Genomic DNA, 21,925 nt, shown 5'->3' with positions numbered 1-21,925 from the left:
ATCAAGATGGACTAAGGCTGCATCAGATTTAAATTCCTCTAAATGAAGTTATCTCAAAATAAGGACTGAATAGGGGGAAAAAAAAGCCTGCCCTATTGTACACACTCCCCTTTCCCTGCCACAAAAAGTGAGGAACAGAAATAATTAAAAGTAATTTTTTTTACTTGCCCATGGTAACTTGGAATATCCTTATACTAGATGATTATTTTAAGCTTGCATCCAAATACTTAATTCTTAACAGTTAAACAGCAGGTTATTTATGAGTTAGTTCTGTCTTGTGACTGTGTCCAACACATGATGCCTTAAAACTGGATTACAGCAAACTGCTGAATAGGAATGCACAAATAAAGAGGTAGCCGTGGTTTGGGTTTTGGTGACAGAGTAAAAGCTACAAGAGTTTTAGTCTCCTTCAAAACAATAAAAAATTGTGTTGTTCTTTTATATGGGCTGGGGAAGAAAGAAAAAGGAATCTTGGGGCTTTATTATTCCAGTACCTCAAATGATTCCAAAAATGTTAGAAGCTGAACTTGCTCTTGTAAACAGCTCTGCTTTAGGAACCGTTTGCTCCTTACATGAGTCACTGCTGTGGCAGTGGAGAGCTGCCTGGCAGAAAAGGACCTGGGGGGGGCTGGTTGACACCCAGCTGAAGATGAGCCAGCTGTGTGTGCCCAGGTGGCCAAGGAGGCCAGCAGCACCCTGGCTGGTGCCGGGAACAGCGTGGCCAGCAGGGCCAGGGCAGTGCTGTCCCCCTGCACTGGGCACTGGCGAGGCCGCCCCTCGACTCCTGTGTTCAGGTTGGGCCCCTCACTGCCAGGGGGACGCAGAGGGGCTGCAGCGTGTCCAGAGACGGGCAGGGGGCTGGTGCCGGGGCTGGGGCACAAGGCTGGTGGGGAGCGGCTGGGGGAACTGGGGGGGGTCAGCCTGGAGAGGAGGCGGCTCGGGGGCACCTTGTGGCTCCCTGCAGCTGCCTGACAGGAGGGTGTGGGCAGGGGGGTCGGTCTCTTCTCCCAGGTGACAAGTGACAGGGCAAGAGGAGACGGCCTCAAGTTGCACAGGGTGGAGTTAGATTGGGTATAAAGAAAAATTTCTTCACTGAAGGGCTTGTCAAGCACTGGAACAGGCTGCCCAGGGAGGCCGTGAAATCCCCATCCCTGTTTAAAAAAATGCATAGATGCAGTGCACGGGGACATGGTTTAGTGGTGGACTTGGCAGTGCTGGGTTAACAGTTGGACTTGATGATCTCAGAGGTCTTTCCAACCTAAATGATTCTATGATTCTATGACAGCTTTTTACAAGGCAGTTAATTGTTCTCTAATTAAATAAAATCTTTCCCCTATTTAAAAGGTATTAGTAAGCAAAAATAGCTTGGTTTTAATCTTGAAGCTACTTTACACTATGTCTCAGTCTCCACACAAGAAAAAGTGGAATTTTCTGAAAAGTGGACTTTAGAGCACTTACTGTAAGGCAGTTTTGGCCATTAACTGGCATTCTTCAGTAAGCACTGCTTTTTGTTTGTTCTCTTGGTAATAAGTAACAGAATGATCAAATAAAGAAATGACAAATTCAGTCATGGCAATTCTTGTCTATTGAGCTACGAGCTACAAAATGAGAAGCATGCGTGTTACCTTGCAGCTTATATCCATACTATGCAGTTTAGAGGTGGCTGCCTCACTTTTGGGGGAAGGCAGAAGGTAAGTGTCCGTGGTCTTCTGCAGATGTCTATACTGTCTTGTTTCTCCAACACAGAGCGTAAACCTCCAGTGCAGGTACTTCTAATGGTAGCTCACTCAGATATCCAATGAAACAGGAAACGACTTCTTGCTAGTAAAGGAGTAAAGAAACTACAAGGAGTCAAATATGAATCTTTTATTCATTTGTTTTGGGTGTATGTGGTACAATAAAGGTGACTGATAGCAGTTAAAGCCATGTTTTTGCAGGGAGGTGTAGCTCCGGACACTGTTTTCTTCTCACAATACTTCTATTCCTATTCAAAGTCTCCGAGACTGCCTATTTCTAATTGTCTGGAAATAGCCTTTGTTTTTTCACTGTAAGTATCACTAGGAGGAGAACTAAAGACATCATCCCTACAAAAGTATCGTGTGAAAACAACTGAAGAGCTACACTACCAGGAATAGAGCTGTCTTCGAAACTAGAAGGATTGCTGCTTCCCTCTCTCCTTAGGTTTTGACGGTTATTATTATTTTGGCATTCAGCTCCAATTAAAGCACAGTTTTGATATATTCCGTAGAAAACAGTCAAGCCAGATATGATTATTACAGAAAGTCCATAGCAGGCAACATGGGCCAGGCCAGCAGCTTGACTTCACATCATGCCAAAGATTATGCAGCTTCCTGATGGTGCTAGCAACTAAAGGTGGCAAAATTATGCCCCCATGTGTTGCTATCATGTCTCCAAATTCAAGAGCGCCATGCCTTTTGTCTTGGTCAGTGCTAATTGTCAAACCAAGGCTTTTTCTTGAGACATCAGTTTTGTAACTGATGAACTGAACAGCTCTGTATTTTGAAGAATGGATCAACAACAAACTATCAAAGCTGTATGGCCTGAGGGTGTACAGAGTATATTGCGCAATCCGGGTCAAAGTGCGAGCAATTTTGTGTACTGATCATGAAATGGCTTTTCCTTTCCAAAGAGCATTCTTCTGTCCCTCAAACCTCCCCAATAATGGATAGCTGAGAAGATATCTTGATTTCCACACTTGTCTCTAAAGTTCTTACTCCCAACTGCCACCTTCAGTGACATTCTTCAGTAGCTGAACTGCTTTTACCTTCTCTCCTACTTAAATTGTGTGATTTAGTATCTCCTGTTTCAGCATGTTTTTTTAGTAACTGTGTCTGCCCAGGTTTAATGTGGAGGTGACAAGCTTGCCAATTTCCCATCTATCTTTGTTTTTTCTACACAATGATGTTGAATAAAACACTCTTTCCATATGTCTCCCTTTCAATTTCCAGATCAGTCTGGACAGTGGATGCATTGTTGGTGTTTCAGAGTTCATGAGACTCATTTGCAATGAACTTTTTCTGATTTTTTTTTTTTTCTTCTCTAATCCAAAACCCTAAAGCTGGATCTGCAGCAAATCATGTAAACCTTGTACACTAACCTGGAGGGAGCCCAGGGTGATGTACACAGACAATGAATATTCTTGCAGATGTTGCTCCATTGGGATTATGTGAAAACCTGTGCCTCCTGAAAGTCAGCTCAAAGACTACCATCAGCTCTGGTTTGCCGACAGGTGGTGGCAAGACTACCATTTGCTTTGAAAAGTTCAACTCAGCCTTTCCTGCCTGGGATTTTTATTTTAGACTCAAAATAATGACTTAACAGGAACCTTAGGATCTGTGCTAGCTTGAGTCTGATCACTGCTTTAGACGCTCCACCTAGACACTGCTCTTCACGGTTCATTCTTACTGCTGCAAGGGATTTTGGCTGCATTTTTAAGGTAATAATTTAAAAGTTCAGAAACCTATTTCAATGTAAACATCTAAAGTACCTAAATACCTAATTATTGCTATGAATAAGATATCCATCTGCCTTTAGAAATCCTATTAGGTGCCTCAGTATGTCTAGCGTCTAAGGGTTCCCCACTGCTACTGTCTTTAAGGACAACGAGTCAGTAGTCTTCAACCCAAGATGCCAGGATAGATGTTGTTACTCAGAGGTTTACAGTCCTACATCAGTAAGGAGATAGAAAGGTCATATATGCAGCCATCTTTGCAGATACAGGAAGGAACAAGTTGAATCTCATCCATTTACCGGACCAGTAGATTTTCATTTCTCCCCTCCATTGATGTTACTGTCATGCTGAGTGGTGGAAAAATATTTAACAGAATACCGTACGGCAACTTTTCAAAGCATTGCCTGCTTATGAAGTTACAGTAAATTGTAGTGTTGCTGAAGGTTTTGTAAGATGAGCTAATTACAGGCAAAGGAAAGAGCCTGGAGGGCTACATCAAACTTCAAATACATTACAACTTCCCAGAATTCCAAAGAACTGTAGAATACATTGGAAAGTCTAGATTGGAAGGGACCTCTGGAGAACTTGTACAATGTTCTGTTCAAAGTGGGGCCTTAGGTTAGATTATCCAGGGGTCCTGTCAAAGTCTTGAATATTTCTGGTGGGGGACATTCTACCATGTCCCAGGGCAACCTCTTCTGATGTTTAATTGTTCTCACAGTAAAGGTGTTAGTTTTCTACGTTCAGATGGCATTTCTCCTGAAGCAACTTCTACATGGTGCCTCCATCTTCCATACAACCACCTTCTAGGATTTAGCCTTTTCTGTAGAAGTTTCAAAGAGATACTCTATACTTCAGGGGTCCTCAAACTTTTTAAACAGGGGCCGGCGCACAGATGCAGTGGCAGGCAGCCATCTGCGGCTGCTTGGTTCCCCCCCCAACCCCCGGCGGGGGGGGGGGGGGGATCTGTAAATACCAGGGGCCGGATTGAGGACCCTGGGGGGCCGTATCCGGACCGTGGGCTGTAGTTTGAGGACCCCTGCTATACTTCTTTCTTATTCTTTCTTATTTTTTAATTATAAGCCTTAATATAACATGGGGTAAGTGTGGCTGCAGCACAGCTCAGGTGGAACTATAACTGCAAAAATCTGTACCAGTTCCCAAGCTGAAATATTCTTCTGATGTGTGTAAGCATGCATGCTTAGTCAATATTTAAAATACACACCTTGCAGACTGTTTTGCTGTAAACTTGAATAGCACCGAAGAAAGCAAGCTGGCCCCTAAGTGTGCATATGCAAGTAGAAGAAAAGGCTCAGATTAAAAGTACCATGATGAATGTAATCACTGTCTTTCTGGGTCAGAGAAAAAGAGACAGCCAACCCATTACCCTGTTCCTGATAGTGATCATTAAAGGATGTCAGGGAGAAGTCTAAGAACAGGACAGGTATTCAATGCCATCTCCAAGTTCGCAGTGCTTTCAGCTGCCAACCAGTGGGTTACTGATTTAGGTTCTCAGAGTCCACCAGAGAATTAGTGAAAGGGAATGCTGTGTAAAACAGACTTTTCACAAGGCTGGATCAGCATCCTCTCTCAGGTACCCCAATTCCTGGTGCCAGGCACACAGCACAGCTTCACACTTCCCTACCAACTAAGAGTCTGGGAGGTCCCTCTTGTGTGGAGAGACTCTTAAGTCTTCATCTCATTTCTGCTGCCCACAGATATTGGGCATATTTTTGCTTTTTGCTATTTCCTTTTTGTCAAAATCCCACCTGTTGAAAGCAACATCCTCAGCCAAGAACCTGTTTACTGCAGTCCTTAGCTTGAGGCCAGGAAACTTTATGAAAGGAATTATTTAGGAGCAGCAGGCAAGGCAATGGGAGTGTGTGATACAAATACTACCAGCAGCAGCTGTGGTGCATGTTTACAGCACGTGTGTGTCACAGCAGAAAGTCTGAAGCATCAGAGCCAGTCAGAGTCAGCTGAGAGTATAAAAGGTTGCATAACAACCCTGTGATCCCTGAACTGTTTAAAATTCAATATCTGGAAAGAGACATAGGTCAATTTAGTGTCTCAATAACACTATGTATGTAACCTGAACATACAATAAATGGCACCAAAAAGCTGAACCAAGTGGTGTCCCTTCCTTGTCCAAACTGCAGATTGCTCAATCTTATGGAATCAGGTTATATTTGTTTGGAGTCCCGATGTACTTGTATGAGGGAAGGGGGTCAAAGAGTGGAGGACAAGGCCTTGCCTGCATCGAAAGCGCATACATCACATTTCAAGAGCTGCAGATGTGCCAGCTGGATGGGCTCAGCAAAGAGGGTCCCATTGTAGGGCAGAGGCAATAGCATTAACCTTGAGAGATGCAGAGAGAGAGTTGTTTCACAGTGGGTGAATATTCAGCATGTGAGGCCAAACTGGAATAAATTACAGACAGTAAACTAGGTAGGTCAGACTTCAATGCTCTTCCATTCCTCTGCCCTCCAGCATTGTTACCTGTAAAGATGAGGTCACCAGTAAACAATTGGCCTTGGTTTTTAAAATTAACAAGTCATCCTACAGTGCACCCGTTTCTAATGTCTAACTGTGGTTTCTTTGAAAAAAAAATGCAATTTCTATAAAGTGATAGCCTTTCACTAACTGAACACCAGGAGTTTCATGGTATTTAAAACTGGGCGCCAAAATGAAGAGTCACTCTTGAAAATACAGGCGTAATTGGCGAAGTATTCAACTTGGCAAGCTGAAGAATACTTTAGATAGCTGAACACTTGTCTAGCCTCTCCAACTATATAAGTTGTCCTGTTTATTTATTTATTTATGAGCCTTTTTTTTTAATTCAGGAAAGTGTTTAAACTTTTATCTAGGTTTAAGGGCAACCCCATTAAAGTTAATAGCTAAAACTCACAATGACATGTGTTGGAAGTGCTATGTCTATTTCAGATGCGCTGCTGTGCCTTTGTCTTCAGCTTTAAGTACAGGGAGCACGACCACTGTCTGAACAGGGGAACTGCAGATGTTCCCTGTGTATTATTGTTTGATTCTCTTTAACAACATGACCCACAAGAAGAGCATGAGTACATGAGTTCTGAAAAAGGGAAAAAGAGCTGGCTTATTAAGTCTTCAAAGCTTGTTTAATGAAATTTTAAACCACCAAAGAATTTAATAATAGGCAGCTGTTTATACATCTGAGTATTGAGCACTGCTATGAAAATGAAGCAGAGAATAGTTTGAAGATGCTTCCAAAATATTGGTCTATGGTTTAAATACAAACTCACATGTGAGTTCTTCAGTGTACTGCCCAGAACTGTACTGGAATGTTTTGTTTGACAGCTCTTCAGAAAAAGCTTTCCACAGGGGAACAAGAGAACTGAATGCTCCATCTCCGATAGACTGCAAGCTTAGCAGCTGGAGCACTTGGGGGCCCTGTGACCCATGCACTTATCAAAGGGTAAGCTGTAGTCGGAAGTCTTTGTTCCAAAGCCACAACCAAAGGGACAGTATCTGTCTGCCTTTTGGTTATAGGAAAATAGCACATTGCAACTCTTATATTGTATGTTCATGATTTGATGAAACCTATGATCATTTCTGTTCTGAAGCATTAAGAGTAAAAGACGACTTTTTACAGATTTACAAGACTGGTCAAGCATTCTCATTTAAAATGTATTGGTGATAGTAATTATCTATTTAGGCCATGTGGATGTTTCTGTTAAGAACATTACTTTTCAATATATCTTCCTTTTTAAAATAAAAAGTAGATTTTGTCAAAAGCAGATTTTTATTTTATTTAGGGAGGTTTTTATGAAACTTTAAAAAAATTAAAGATTGAAAGCATACAAAATATATATGATGCATTTCCTCCCTGCATTGAAAGTAATGAAAATAGTGAAATAAATTAAATAGTGAAAAATAAGCATCTGTACATACCTGCTAAGACATTAATTCAATGTTCCTTTAAGACATTAATTCAATGTTCCTTTACACCTTTTTTTACACCATGAGCTGTGCCTATGGATTTTCAAACAAAAATTTCACTAAAGATGCTTCATTTTGAAAAGTTTAAGTTCAGCTGGAAATCCTTCAGTTCTGGTAGTTCTCATTTCTCTTTAATCAATGTTAATAGTGTTATTTATCTTTCAAGTTTCGGTCTAGAAATATTGAAAGATTTGGACAGTTTGGTGGAACACCATGCCTGGAGACCTTAGGAGATACCCAAAGCTGTAAGACGAGCAAAGTCTGTCCTGAAGAACCAGAACTAAACTGTGGTACTGACTTTCAATGCAGTTCTGGTAGGTTTTGCTTTCATGCCATAGCAAGTTATGAAGTAACTCAGGAAACTATGTTTTACTTAGTTCTGTGAAATCAGTTTCCATTGAAGACAGAATACATCACAAGAAGTGATACATGCTTCAGTGCTTTTCTAGTTGTGGAAGATTTCCTGAAGCGGTGCCGGATTGCTAGGGTTTAATGACAATCCCTGGTGTGTAGACAGGTGGGTTGCAAAACCACAATGCCAAAACCACAGCATGAAGAATGCTTGAGAAGGGGTACATTGCATTTCATCAAGTTTAAATTCTTCTCCTGTAATTTCTACTCCATGGTTAAAAGCTGACCATACTGTATGTCCTTTGTTGTAGCACAGCTTCTCCACCTGCTTCAGAAACACCTTTTTATGAAAAATCACTAGCAAAAACCTGGACTTAAGGAATCTTAACAAAATGGGTAGGGATAACCGAAGTGGTATGATAGATGCTAGCTGGAGACCAGAATGCCTCTAGATCCAAAGTAAGATGTAACTTTGTAGTGATATATGCACGGCATATGAATGAATGTAATGTTCAATATTCATCATAAACGAAATAATAGGAAAAGGTAATAGTAATAAAACTAGTAAAAAACAGAAAAGGAAAGATGGTAAGTGAATTTTGAGTCCCAAGCCATTCCATTGTCAGTATTGTCTTCATCTCAAATACTGTGAAGTGCAAGTAGAGAAAGAAACATTAGAAAGTATGTATTTAACTACTAGTCCACAGCCATTGTGTGGCACTTACAGGACAGGCAGCTGATATCAACAAACGTTTTATTATGCTAGGGCTAAATTTGCCCCAAATCTAAATCCAGTAGGAAAAAAGTCAGTCTTTGTAAAACCTGTGATGTGCAACCTCAGGAGATTTGTTTCTTCACTGTTGCTTTAGAACAAAAATAACTATAGTTTTGGACACCATGGTGTCCATATTATTCAAATAATATATTCCAAATAGCAACAATTTAAACAACTCAGAAATAATCCTTTGTTGATATTAATATTTTCCTGTATTCTTTTAATATAAATTGAAAATATCATTAATAATAAAAATTAATATAGAAACAATTACAGAAAGTAACAACTTTATGCAAATGACAGTAGTTCCCACCACTTAGTTTTCTTAGCAATCCTAGTAAACTCATAAGTAAATACAGTAATAAGGGTGGAGTTTTTTTCATTTGAAGGAGGCAGGGTGTAGGACTTTAATTCCTTGTGACAATAATAGGTATATATGACAAGGAAGATCTCAGTAAAAAGTAGCGGTATCATTCACAGTCCATCTTGGAAAAAAAATCCATTAATTCAATGTTCTATTCTTTTATTAGGTCGATGTATAAAGCAACGACTTGTGTGTAATGTAGATAATGACTGTGGAGACTTTTCCGATGAAGATAACTGCGAATCTGACCCACGATCACCATGCCGTAACCATGATATTGATGTGTCTGAAGTTGGTAGGACCGCAGGACAAGGGTATGTAATGAAGGAAAAAGTAGTATTTGGACTTCTTAGTCTTCAACGCCAGCTGAAAACACGGGGCACGCTGATATTCCCACAAATGGAATCTGAATCATGTTCACATTTGTATTCAGAAATGTTATGTAGCTTTTGGAAGAACACCTAACTACTGGGGTTTTTTTTTGTACTTATGGAGCATAAAATATTTATACAGACAGTGTAAATCAATCATTACACTGATACCCAGAAACATATACAGATGTTACATGAATATAAAACTTACTATTTAAATCTAAATTTTATAGAAAGAGATGTGTTTCAAGAGATATTTCATAATGAATCATTCCCAATTACTTTACTAACATGCAAGTCTAAAAGAGAGAAAATGTTTCTTGATTGTTTATACAATGGGATGCCTTACTGCAACAACACTCTGCCTGCAGCTTTTTTCCAGTATTGCGCTCTGCATTTCCCAAATCTTCATTATTTACAGGAGTTTTCATCATTAATCTAAGTCAAAAGTTAATCTTTCTATTTTCAGGCCCTGCTGAACTTCTTTTGTTTCAAACAAGAAAAAGTGTGACAAACTGTTTATCTACAAATAGAGTTAAAAGGCAGCTATCCAAATTGGAACAGATGAAAATAAAAATATACTACAGCACCACCTTGTGTTTAAATGAAAAGGATACAACCTTTTAATTTAATTTTGATAATAGTATTATTGCACAAGAGCGAAAATGCTGCCCTTGTAGCACAGGGAAGTAAGCCAGGTACTTCGGCATTTTTAGAAGTAGCTTCTTTATTATTTCTATTACAATCTGTTACTAAAATTTTCCACAAGAAATGTTATATACCTGTGCAGTAGTGACACTGGAGACTTCGATGAATTGATAACCACTGAAATACTGAAAAGATTCAAATCTATGAAACAGACATAGAATGGCAAAACAATCATACAGAATCCTCCAAAGAGCAGTTATTTTTGGAAGTATCTCCTGTACATCGGTATGTAGATGCATAGAGCTATGAAGCCAGTATGCCCATTTCTCTGGTTTTGTAATGGTTTAGATTTCTTCTCCTCTGCTCCAGAGAACACCATGACTCTACAAAGTCCCACCCTGTGAGAAAAGACAGGCTAGGAGTTGCTGTATATTCCTTCTACCGATTTGATGGATCTTGTACACACTTGATACCACAGTTCCTACTAGGAAACAAACTAATATAAGTGATTAAAACAACAGGTTGAAATAGCTGTAGAGATGTTCCTTTTAAACCTATAAGGAATGCTTCCTCATGAATACATTGGTCAATGGCCAATGCATGTTTTTTCTCCCTTTATTCCTAAGGTTCCCCCAGTGTTTGATGTTGAATATCTATTTTTTATTTCTTTATTTCTCATACATAGCCCTTAAAGTTCTTTACAAAATATTTATCATTATCTCCATTACACAGATGAGAGGTCCAGAAGACATGAGGCAGGCTGGTGTGGATGAAGCGAAATTCAGTTCCACAGCTATAGTCTTTCTCCATCTCTTACAGAATCTGCATTTTCCAGTCACAATACCATTGTCTACAGGCTATGGGTGCTGACACCTCCTTTTTCAAAGTGTAACCCCTTCTTTATTTCTCTTGTAGAATCAATGTCTTAGGGATGCAGCCAATGGCCAGCCCATTTGACAATGACTTTTTCAACGGCCTTTGTGAAAGGGTGCGTGATGGAAACACACGGACATATTACCGCAAACCGTGGAACGTGGGTGTTCTTACTTATGATGTAAGTCTAAGTCCTTCTGTGCAAACTAGGATGTGTTTAAGTGAATGCTGAATCCTGACATCCTCTTGGAAGACTTTGTCTATCTCTTGAGTCAGGCAGCTGCAGCTTTGTAGCATCAAGCTTTTGACAAAGTCCAGAGGGAAACAGGTGATATCATTTGCTTTACCAGTTAAGCTCAGATGCCCCAGATAAAGTCCCACATGTTAATTGCAGCACTTGTGCCTAGTAAATGAAACTATCTTTTTGTAATGTTTACAGTAAGAGCCGATCAGATAAACAGGATATGCACAAAAAGCATATGATACCTAACTTATACTGGGTCAAGTAGCAATCTGCTTTTCAAGGACACACAAAAGACACTGATAAAAAGGCAGGAATAATATAATACTCTGGTCCTGCTTCCATTTTCTAATCAATGATGAATGATGACTTTCTCTGTTCCACTGGAAAAAAAAATTAATAGGCTTTTGAGATTCAGATTATGACTTCCAGTGAGGTTTGAACACCAAAAATATTAATGAACTTAGAAATACCAATGTCAGATGCATTTCAGAAATCAAAACAGTATTTTGCTTACCAAGTGCTTTACTTATTACTGTAAGTAGGAACTCCATAGAACAATTACAATTTAAACCAGATCCTGCACAAAATGAATAAATCTGACCCGGAGGTCATTGCTCGTATTTGATTTTGATGCATAGCTATTTTCCATTCTAAAACTGTATGTTCTGTTGAAGTATAAAAAAATAAACAACACTGAAACAGGTATTCTGAAGTAGCTATTGTCTGCTATGAGAAAAGAAAGCAAAATCATAGTTCTGATTCATTTCAGATGTTGGGACCTATTAGCAACTCTTGTCTGCATTCCAGGAAGGAGCTGGAGACCACTACTCCTTACACGTAAAGGAACTGTTGACACACATAAATTACTTTGACATTGTTACATGCTGAGATTTAACACTCACTGAATTATCCTCACTGCAGTTTTCTGTTCACTTTTGAACCGCTAAGCTGGTCCAGATGAGGTGGTTTGGGTACGGAGTGGTATTTCCATTTGAAAGAAAAAAGATCAGTGAGAAAATGTATTGCTAAGCTATGTTAAACATGCAACTTTAAAGTGCTATGTAAAAGTGCTATGTATTTTTTTCTGTTACTGACAGTTTTGTTTTCTCATTAAATCTTTTTGTTATTATTTCTAAGACAAAAGCAGACAAAACCTTCACATCTGTGTTCTACCATGATCGGGTAAAAATGTTAAGAGAGGTTTACATAGAAAAACGAAAACAGTTTAATGCTGACCTGTCTCTGAAATACACACCTACTGAAGGAAGTAAAAAAAATAGTTCAGAAGGGAATTTCAAGTATTACTACAGCAAGAATTCAAGTTTAAGTTCTATCCTGGAAAGTTCCACAGAAAGGGTAAGTTTAATCAAGCTAAATATTTTAATGTAACTATTTTACAAACAGTAAATTTTACAGAATGTTAGAATAACACAGTATTAATCTTTCTAAGTATTGTAGCTGCCTGGTACTTTTTTGTCATTTATTAAAAAAATATATATATATATTAGCAATAGTGGGGTTAAAATTTCAGGCATGGCCCAAGGGTAACCAAATGTAGCTTCCACTTACCACTGTTCACCCTTGACTAGCAACCACCCTCATCTTCAACAGGGGCCTGATGTTAAAAAGGGCCAAAGATCTCTGCTCTCATCTTGGTTAGAGGGCAGCTCCACTCCAGTGTAATCTGAGTAAATTAGGTTAAGTCTTAGGGCAAAAAAATGCCACTGAGTAGGCCTACACAAGGCAAGCACAAAATAGGAATGCAGAATAATAGCTGAAAGGTCAGGTCTCAGCCATTTGGGTACGTCTGCACTAATAAACAAGCCTGTGCTGAGAGGCGTGGGCATTAGCACTGGCACAGGTAATCCACAGCTTCACTAGCACACTGCCATGATTTTGGTCTGTGCCAGCTCTGATGCTCTCACCAGCAATGCCCGTCCTGTGGTCCCCTGCAGCATGTTCAAAGGGAATGTTCTTATTAGGCAGCATGGAGAAAGCAAGCCTGTCTTGGGGTTGCACATAAGCCATACCACTCTACTTGCCCTTCGAGTCAGAGGAAAGGCACTATCCCATTTAATTTACTAGTAAAGAAGTAGCCTTAGCACATAGTGATGTCAAAGAGAGAGAAAGTACAAAAAGTGATGCTAGACACTATGGCCTAATCCAGCGGCTGGGTGCTAAGGGAATTAACTGACTGGGTCATACGCCTTTTCCCACCATATATGCCAGAGTCTGTGATCACAACATGCCATCGTGCACAACGTAAATCAACTTCACAGTGCTGAAATGCAGCACAGGCAAGGAAGAATAGATTTGCCTCAACTAATTCCATCTTTCAAGTTTCTTGTCAGCCTTGTCTAGGGCCCATTCAGAGCTCTGGAGACCAAATGGATAAAAGGGAAACTAAGATAACTTTTATGAGTGACTAATTAAAATAATGCTGAAAAGAAAGGTATTTGCTATAAGGAGAAGCTGGCATATAACACTGGCTTTGTATCGGTATAAGTTTTCTTGGGAAGGAAATGGACGGTTCGAATCTCAAAGCATTCCTCTCCGTGGATGCAATGCATCTGTAGCTCAGGGTGTATTACAGACTGCTTTTAATCTAGTGGCTTGTGACAGGAGTTCGGGCCTCAAATTCTTGCTCAGAGATCAGTTCAGAAAATGAGTTGTGGTTTGTCACTGGCCGAGTCTATCGCTGTAAAGTCACACTACTGCAGGTTAGTGGAGCGACAGTCCCTGGTGGGTCCCCTCCAGGGCCCACCCGCACATTGAAGCCAGGATTAGCCCAGGGACACCAGGAGGGTAAGGGATTGTGTACATGCTGGATGACAGGAATGCTTGCACCACAAAAATTTCCTCACAGAGATTTAGATGCCTGAAGATCTCTGCCAGTCCTAAGCAGCCTCTGAGTCAGCAGTTTAAGATCCTTTGAATGGTGCCAGCAAATGTCATGGTCAATTGCTAAATCCCTTTTAAGTACCCCCTATTAGGCGCTACTGTTCAGGGATTCACATAAGTATTGCAAGTAATAATGGGGTTTGGAAGGCATGTGTTTGCTTAGAGTCTGAAGTGCAACTATTTCACAAGATGTCATGTGTTATGGGCAGCAGCTAGGTCCTAGTTTAGACTGTGATATAAAACCATCTGCAGTGTAATTTATGAAAATGTCAGTCACTAAACCTAGATTTAGAATGTATGTATAGGTCAAGTGCCTCAAAGGGATTTTTTCCTGATTAATTTTAATTTTATGATGTTATTTGGGGTTGGGGTTTTTTTGTTTGTTTTTGATTGGAACCGTGCTCTTCCTTTGACAGTCTGAGAATAACAACGTGATCCAAAAACAGAACTTAGTTCTGCTCTGACTGTAACAAACACAAAACTCCAGCTGTCCTCAGTGGGCAGCTTTTTTGTTAAGTGAGCCGTATGGAATTACTTTTCAATGTTATGAAAGTCAGAAAAGCATGTTCAGTAGATACTGTACTTAAAGACCTTGTTATCAAATAGATCTCAAAGGGCTTGCTGAAATTGGTAAGGGGAGAGTTCTGCAAAACTGAAAGAACTAAATAATTCACATCTCTTGCTGCCTCCTCAGTTTAAATTGGAGAGCTTTTAATTTGAATTATATAAGTTTGTCCCTGTTCCAAAACACTAGATTGAATGCCATGTTTAAAAGCACTGGCGTTTCTTGGTAAGTAAAATAGAACAGATTTTTCTGCTGTGCTGCATACCAGAATGGCACTCTCATCTGCTTTATTCTCTCTGCACTCAGAACCAAAGCTTTCTGCATGTAAAAGGAAAGATTCAACTGGGAAGATTCCAAATGCGGAGTCGTGATGTCCGTCTCACAGATAGTTTCCTTGACGATCTAAAACATCTGCCTGCTGAATATGATAAGGGAGAGTATTTCAAATTCCTAGAAGATTATGGAACTCACTACGCGATCTCTGGAACTGTAGGAGGCAAATATGAACTTGTGTACGTGCTGGATAACTATGCTATGTCTCGAATAGGTATGCATTCTCTTGGCCTTGTTATGGTATGCAGATTATCACCAAGAGTCCAGTCATGCAAAGAGATGTATGAGGATAGATTTGTGCATATGGAGCACTACTGAGAACAGCACAGTTCAGTGTGTGGCACACAGTGACATTACAGAATTACATGAGATCGAGAGATGAGAGTCAGTCTTTGTAACTTCCAGAATTATTTGAAGTCTGTAACTAAGAAAAAAAAAATCTTAAACAAACCTCTTCAAAATATTAGCAATATAATTGGTGTGACATGATTCACAAGTCATCCTCAGTGTCTAGAAAATCTGCCTAAACCTTAAATCCACTTTGCTAGTTGGTACCTCCTTATGGTACAACCACTCGAAAAGTATGATGGTGGCAAAAAATAAGGAATAAATTGAAGAGCTTCCTAGACAGCACATGGTGCACTTGTGTGTGTTGAAACTGTCTTTACAGACTTTAACATTCACACTGGAATTCTCCTTGCCCTGGTTAAGACAGGAAAACAGCAATTTAATCCTCCCTCATGTGCAGTTCAGAGATATGTGGTTTTGTGATGGATTAAAGTGATCACTCTGGAATAAAGCTGGAAAAGGCAATTTTCATGCTGATTTTGGGGATCAGAACATAAGTACGGGATGCATGCAGCACTAAAAATAGTATTAGGATAAGATACTCAGACTATGCAAAAAGACATGGGGCAAAGATTTCTGTCACTTATGTATCCCACTATTACTCTGTTCACCTGGAGATTGTGAAGCTGGATTATATTTTTTCTTGAGCACCAATCTTAAGCAAATTTCTTTCCGAACACAAAAAAGTTCCAGATTATATGTTTGAGTTTAGTAAATAGAAAGGAGGTGTTGAAGGCGTAGTGAGGAAGAGGATTAGAATTTATGGGAATAGATTACTTGTAAGAAATCAGTGGCCTTAATTAACTTTATGGGGGAAAGGAGTGGAGAAATAAGTTTGAGGTTGGGAGAGACTGGGAAGATCAAATAACTCAGCACATAAAAAGAGCAAATCATAAGCAGCTGAGAAATTTCAATAGAGTATAAGCAAAAAGTGGTCCCTAGAAGAAAATCTGCTTTCAGCTAGGTCAAGGGAAATAGAAAAGAGGTTTTGGAGGGTTTTGGTATTTTCTTAATCACTGTAGGTCTCACCTGCCTCTGCACAGGCACTTCAAATAGAATCATCCTCACATTCATTTCATAAAAGAGGAAAAAGCAGAGGATCAATAGGAAGAAGAAAAGCATAAACATTTCCAATAGCCCTGAAATTAATTCTCCAAGAATAATAATATCACATTATCAATGGTCATTCAATTCCCTCTAATCAGCTGGTTGTTTCCAATTTCAGGTGTCACTGTAGAAGATGTGAAAAGATGCCTTGGCTATCACTTGGATGCCACTATTACATATAAAGATTTACATGCAGATTTTACTATTGATAGTGATAAATGTGAAAAGATTAATATAAAGGACAAGTGTAAGTATATCCTTATTTTACATTATATCTTTTGCTTAAGGAAAGATGATACCCATCGCTTCCCTTTTTATAATCAATATAGTTATTGCTGTTAGGGACAGAAAAAACCCATTAGATCAGGAAAGATGAGGCTGCCATACTTCCATGCTCCCAGGTCAAGCCAGGCTGAGCATGTTTTCCCAGTAAGCACTCAGAAAAATGTATTTATATAACACATACATACACACATACATAGATGGCCACACAAATCAATACAGACAAAAGCATGGCACTCAGGCAAACACAGACAGCACCAATGGCTTCATCCTGTTCTTCTCTCCACCTGATCAGGGTCAAAGTCTGTTAGTGGGAAATATCACAGAATCACAGAATGTTTGGGGTTGGAAGTGTCCTCTGGAGGCCATCTTGTCCAACTGCGCTGCTCAAGCAGGGTCATCTAGAGCAATGTTCTCCCCAGGCAGCACAACACACAGGTATTCCAGCCCCTTCTCAAGATACATATATAGCAAATACAGAACCCTCTAGCAGCTGACCTTAAACATTCAGCTGAACTGGCAACTGGATCCTTCATCTCCCCTGTTCCTGGCACCCAGATGCACAACCCACCAAGGCCTACAGCTGCACTCCTATTGCTGGTACAGACCACATGGTGCACACCAACACACGTAACGGATGCCTTCAGTAACTGGCTTCAGGTTCTCAGTCTACCCAGCAACTGCCCTTGGATCCTCTTATCTCCAGCTGCCTTACACTGACACGCTCACCTGCAAACAGGTTTCAGTCAACCCAACAACTTTGGGGTCTCTCCAGTATTTGGCTTAGAACCCCATGTCCCTCCAGTAGCCAGTTCCTCCAGCTGTGTCACTCTGGAGACATGTACATATCCAAGCCAGTTTAACAGCCACTTTGAGACTTGGCTCCAAAGCCACTTACCCTATTCACCTGCTAGTCTGGCATGGTGTTTGCTAGTGATCACACACTGACATAGGTACCCTCACTTCCTCCAGTTCTTGGCACCACAAACACTAGGTCCTATCAGCCATTGTCCAACTCTAGTTGCTGACACAGATCTTCATATACATGCATGCATGCAGACTAGAGTCTCCTCACCTGGGAAAACAGTTCAAAGTGGAATTTAATGGTAAACCAGGACAGACTGCAAAGATCTGTGACAGTACACGACAGACAAGCTCACTGATCAGCCACCTGTCTATATGAAATCAGTCACCTTTTTTGCCTTTATCCCTCTATTTTCCCATGCTTGTTCTTCCCAAAGCCACCCTGATCCTCCCTTACCTCTTCAATGACAGTCCCCTAAATATATTCTAAGTATTTAAATTTGTACAATCCCAAAATGCCCTTCTTGCATCTTCCTGTTGACTCATCCTCAGCCCCATCCTGCTAATGGTTCTTCTGGGACAGGGCTGGGTGGAGTCAAGGCTTTCCCTTCCCCTGATTAGGCTGCTTGTATTCCCCTGCCTGTCATTGTTCCTTTCTGCCCCTTTGTGTGTCTGGAGATGAATCTTCTATCACATGATGCAAATGCTGCAGAAGGCAAGGAGATCTACTACTGAGTACAGAAAAGGCAATTATTTTCATTGCTTTGTTCTTATGTTTTAATTCTGAAACAAAAGCCCCTGCTGTTCTAATTCCTGCCCTTTTCTGGTTCATCTCAGGTGATACAGTAATTACTCATATTATCTTTGGCTTGTTATCACATGGCTATGATCACCATAATGTCTCTCATTTTGCCCTTCTTTTCCTTTCGGATATAGGGTTTTCTAATTCAATTGCAAAGTAGATGTCCTCCTACATAAGAGGTATGAGCAAAGAAAGATTGAATTTCACCACAACTAGTGAGTGAAGGGTTCTCTTTATAGTCATTTTATAGAGTTGGACTGGTTGCACTAAAAGGATAAATGTTCTTTAAGATGCATGGGCATTAAACTTTCTTCATTCTTTCCTCTTTCTGTAGCAGAATTTAAGGATGATGCTGTCATTGATGATGTGATTTCCTTAGTTGATGGAGGGAAGATTGACTTTTCAGTTAAAATAAAAGAAATGTTACTGCGAGGATCCAAAACGGTTGATGTAAAGGATTACATAGAGTGGGCTAAGTCTTTGGTTGATGCTCCAGTAGTGATACAGCAACGAGTAAGTACAACTTCTTCAAAGCTTCTGTTCTTACAGTTTGAAAGCTTGTCCTAGGATGGAGGTGAGACTCCAAGTTTATCATGAACTTTCAGGTATTTTTTTCATCTTGGCAGTTTCTTCAGATGCTTACACTAGTGATGGGTATATCAAAGGGATTCAGAACTTTGGATGTCTGTTATGCATGGGCTTCTTTCTTCTACAGCCTTCTCCAATACATACACTTGTTCCAGTTAAGATGAGAAATGCATATTTAAAGAAACAAAATTTGGAAAGAGCAATTGAAGACTACATTACTGAATACAGTGTGTGCAAATGTGAACCCTGCAAAAATGGAGGCACCCTTGTGCTGGTAGATGGAGCCTGTACATGCATGTGCTCAAGCTACTTTAAGGGAATTGCTTGCCAGATTCCCAAATCTACACTAGTTAAAGGTTAGTAAATACTCCAGACAGACTAAAATGAGCATATTTGTTATTTTGAACTATATCCTGACAAAACAAGGCAGAAAGATATCGTAGTACTCCCTTATACCTGGTGCTGTCGATTCCAACAGGTATATGGTGTGGAAGTTAGTGTAAGTTACTGGGTTCTTCCCATAAAGAGAGCACTCTAAATTAGAGTTCATTATTGTCCCACATATATTGTTGTGTCTTGGAATTATACCCCTGGGTCATTCAGGTAAACAGGAGCTTTTTTTTTTTTTTTTTTTTTACTGCAATAAAGCTTGGTGCAGTAATGGTAAACTGATCTCAGGCAAAAGCAATCTCACCACATCATGAGCTACTTTGTCTTCAGTTTCCTTAAAAATCACTGTGTTTGCTAACACATGATCTCATTTCATAATTACTGTGCTAGCTTAGTATTAGGTTGGTCCACAAAGGAGAAGAGGGTGATGAATGCAGTTCTGCAACCGACAATGTAAAAAATTTATGTGCAGTAAATTTATCCTCTGTGGCCAAGTTTTTAAAGCACAGGTGCCCAAACTGGGCCTTGGAACTTGATATTCAGTCAGTTTCCTAGGGTGACAAATACACTGAAACCTCTGGGCTCTGAAGTAGTGCCACTGACAAGGGCATTTTCAAAAGCCAAATCTGTGCAATGGGTTGTACACTGGAGGCTGCAAAGATTTGCAGTCACTGTAACTGAGAACGTAAGAACTGAGTTCTACCTTGTCCAGCCTCAAAAGTGCCAAGTAAAACGCTCTAATTAATCTTTCTGTCACTGCACAGAAGACAAAGAGATGCTGGACTAATCCTAGTATGGTGTCTTAATCCCAGTTGTCACTGATGGAGGCTGGAGCTGTTGGAGTGCCTGGTCTACCTGCATCAATGGAGAAAGCACTCGAACTCGCCAATGTAATAATCCTACACCAGATCCTGATGGCAGACCATGCCAGGGAGAAAGCATTGAAAAAAGGCCCTGTGGAGAAACAAAATAGTTATGCTGGTCCAAAACAGGTAAGCAGACTCTGATTACTAACGTGTTACTGCTGTTTAGAATAAATGGTCAGCCAATGTCTGGGGCATTTGAGTGACACATTTGAAGAACTGATGGGTAGGTCCATGTTGGAAGAAGGGTTTGCCGGAGTCAAGAAGATGCTCAATATGAGTTATGCATCTTGCTCAACTTTATTATTTTCTAACATTACTTATATAGAACCGATACATATGCATATTTGTAAAGCAGAAATAAAATTGGTTAGTAGTCTCTAAACGCGCGAGGTTTCACACCCCTAATTATCATGACTAAAATAAGCATTCTATCCATGTAGCTAATTGAGTTGCTGTGCTTCAGCCTTGTAGTTTGTTACTCCCTATTTTCCCATACAGGTCCCTATCTTTCTTGGTCCTGCACCTGCTTTCCCAGCAGCTGTATCTTGTTACAGCCACGGCCTGTTGGCACAACATAATTACTTGGTCTCAGGATTCGAGAATAGCTCAAGGCTACCTTCTTGTTAACTTCCGCACAGCAACTTCAGTACAATTCTGATTACAGGCCTATTCTAATACCAGGCCTGGATTGTGCAGATCTTCAGAGATTCTAAAGCCATGCTTCTACAGCCATTCTTCTGCAGGTCCACTTACATGTATCATTTAAGTCTGTGTTTTGATAGTTTTTTAAAAACAGTCACCTTGTAGCTCAAATTTATGAATGGCTGGATTTATATTTGAATGTCTTGCAAGTAATGTTATACCACAGAACTCAAGAGTAAAATGGAGTTATGTATAAGAACAGATTAAAAATCCAGCTCTTAAAATCCAAATTTCATCTCCATTCCAACTCTCCATCAAAACACCTATGTCTTAGGAAGAGGGAAAGAGACATATTTTCCATAAACAGATATAAAGTCAATTTGGGAGTCTGAATTCTCTTACTTGATGAATAGAATGCTTAAATCCAACAAAGTTCCTGTTATAGCCATTTTGTAACATTTAACTTGGAAAAAAATAGTTTAAGTATATGTCTAGCTACATGGTTTTTTCAGGTTTGGTTGTTTTTCTCCCCCCCGCCCCCCCCCCCCCCCCCCCCTTATTTTTAATACAATATTGTAATGCAAACATAACCAAAGAAACAAACAAAAAAAAAAAACAAAAAAAAAACGAAACAAAAAAATCCCCCACCAAAACACCCAAGCAGGATTTTGGGAACAGATGCTCTGGTCCATAAAATGTCAAGGTGGTCTCAACTTTCTTCACCTGCTGAGATCAAAAAGCTTGCATGCCAATTGGCTGTGACAGTAAGGTTTTCAGGTCAATGAGAAAGAGTTTGGGTTTTATGTTACCCAAAGTTCCAGAAGTTCCTTTTCTGGGAGGTCAGAAAAATAAAAGAGGTGGCAAGATAGGGAAAGGATTTTGAATGTTTCCCCACTGAAACACTCTAATGGTCAGTCTTGTGGTATGGCCTCTCTCTGCACCAAAAAATATGTATCAAAAGATTTTTCTACGCCTGCCCTCTCTCAGCTTCAGTAGGTCAGCTACATCTAATACTCTATTTGTGAAGCATCCTGAAGAAATCATGGTCAGCGGGACAGCACTCATGGGCCATCTAGCTCTACATCTAGGAAATTACAAACTACTTCCTACAGCACCGCATCTACAGGCTATCAAAGATACTTATTCAATAAGTTATTCTAGAGGTAGGAGAGCGAAATTTGAGAGTAGAATATAATACAGAGCTGGAAATTGAGAGTCATATGA

At 39.9% G+C, this 21,925-nt stretch overlaps 1 protein-coding gene across 2 annotated transcripts; it reads left to right on the top strand.

Moving 5' to 3' along the window:
- The first annotated feature begins 1,559 nt into the window (after nt 1-1,559).
- On the top strand, nt 1,560-20,185 carry C9 (complement C9). Of its 2 annotated transcripts, XM_014283133.3 has the most exons (11): nt 1,561-1,691; nt 6,806-6,923; nt 7,614-7,761; nt 9,104-9,251; nt 10,872-11,010; nt 12,211-12,429; nt 14,846-15,086; nt 16,446-16,574; nt 18,550-18,728; nt 18,931-19,159; nt 20,006-20,185. In XM_014283133.3, the coding sequence occupies exons 1-11, from the start codon at nt 1,606-1,608 to the stop codon at nt 20,164-20,166; spliced, it is 1,797 nt and encodes a 598-aa protein (XP_014138608.2). In that variant the 5' UTR covers nt 1,561-1,605; the 3' UTR covers nt 20,167-20,185. The 2 variants fall into 2 exon arrangements, with proteins under 2 accessions (XP_027667154.1, XP_014138608.2); XM_027811353.2 differs by lacking the exon at nt 6,806-6,923 and having other exon boundaries at nt 1,560-1,691.
- The last annotated feature ends 1,740 nt before the right edge of the window (nt 20,186-21,925 follow it).

This window comes from Falco cherrug, chromosome Z (assembly GCF_023634085.1).
Source record: "Falco cherrug isolate bFalChe1 chromosome Z, bFalChe1.pri, whole genome shotgun sequence".
NCBI lineage: Eukaryota > Metazoa > Chordata > Aves > Falconiformes > Falconidae > Falco > Falco cherrug.
The sequence above is the reverse complement of the archived record's forward strand: the minus strand, read 5'-3'. Positions and strand labels throughout refer to the sequence as shown.

Bases quoted from the DNA above. Each gene is read 5' to 3' on its own strand.
- C9 (XM_014283133.3), top strand. From the start codon at position 1,606: ATGAGAAGCATGCGTGTTACCTTGCAGCTTATATCCATACTATGCAGT. The intron at 6,924-7,613 runs GTAAGCTGTAGT...TTATCTTTCAAG, and splicing joins ACCCATGCACTTATCAAAGG to TTTCGGTCTAGAAATATTGA. The intron at 9,252-10,871 runs GTATGTAATGAA...TTTCTCTTGTAG, and splicing joins GGTAGGACCGCAGGACAAGG to AATCAATGTCTTAGGGATGC.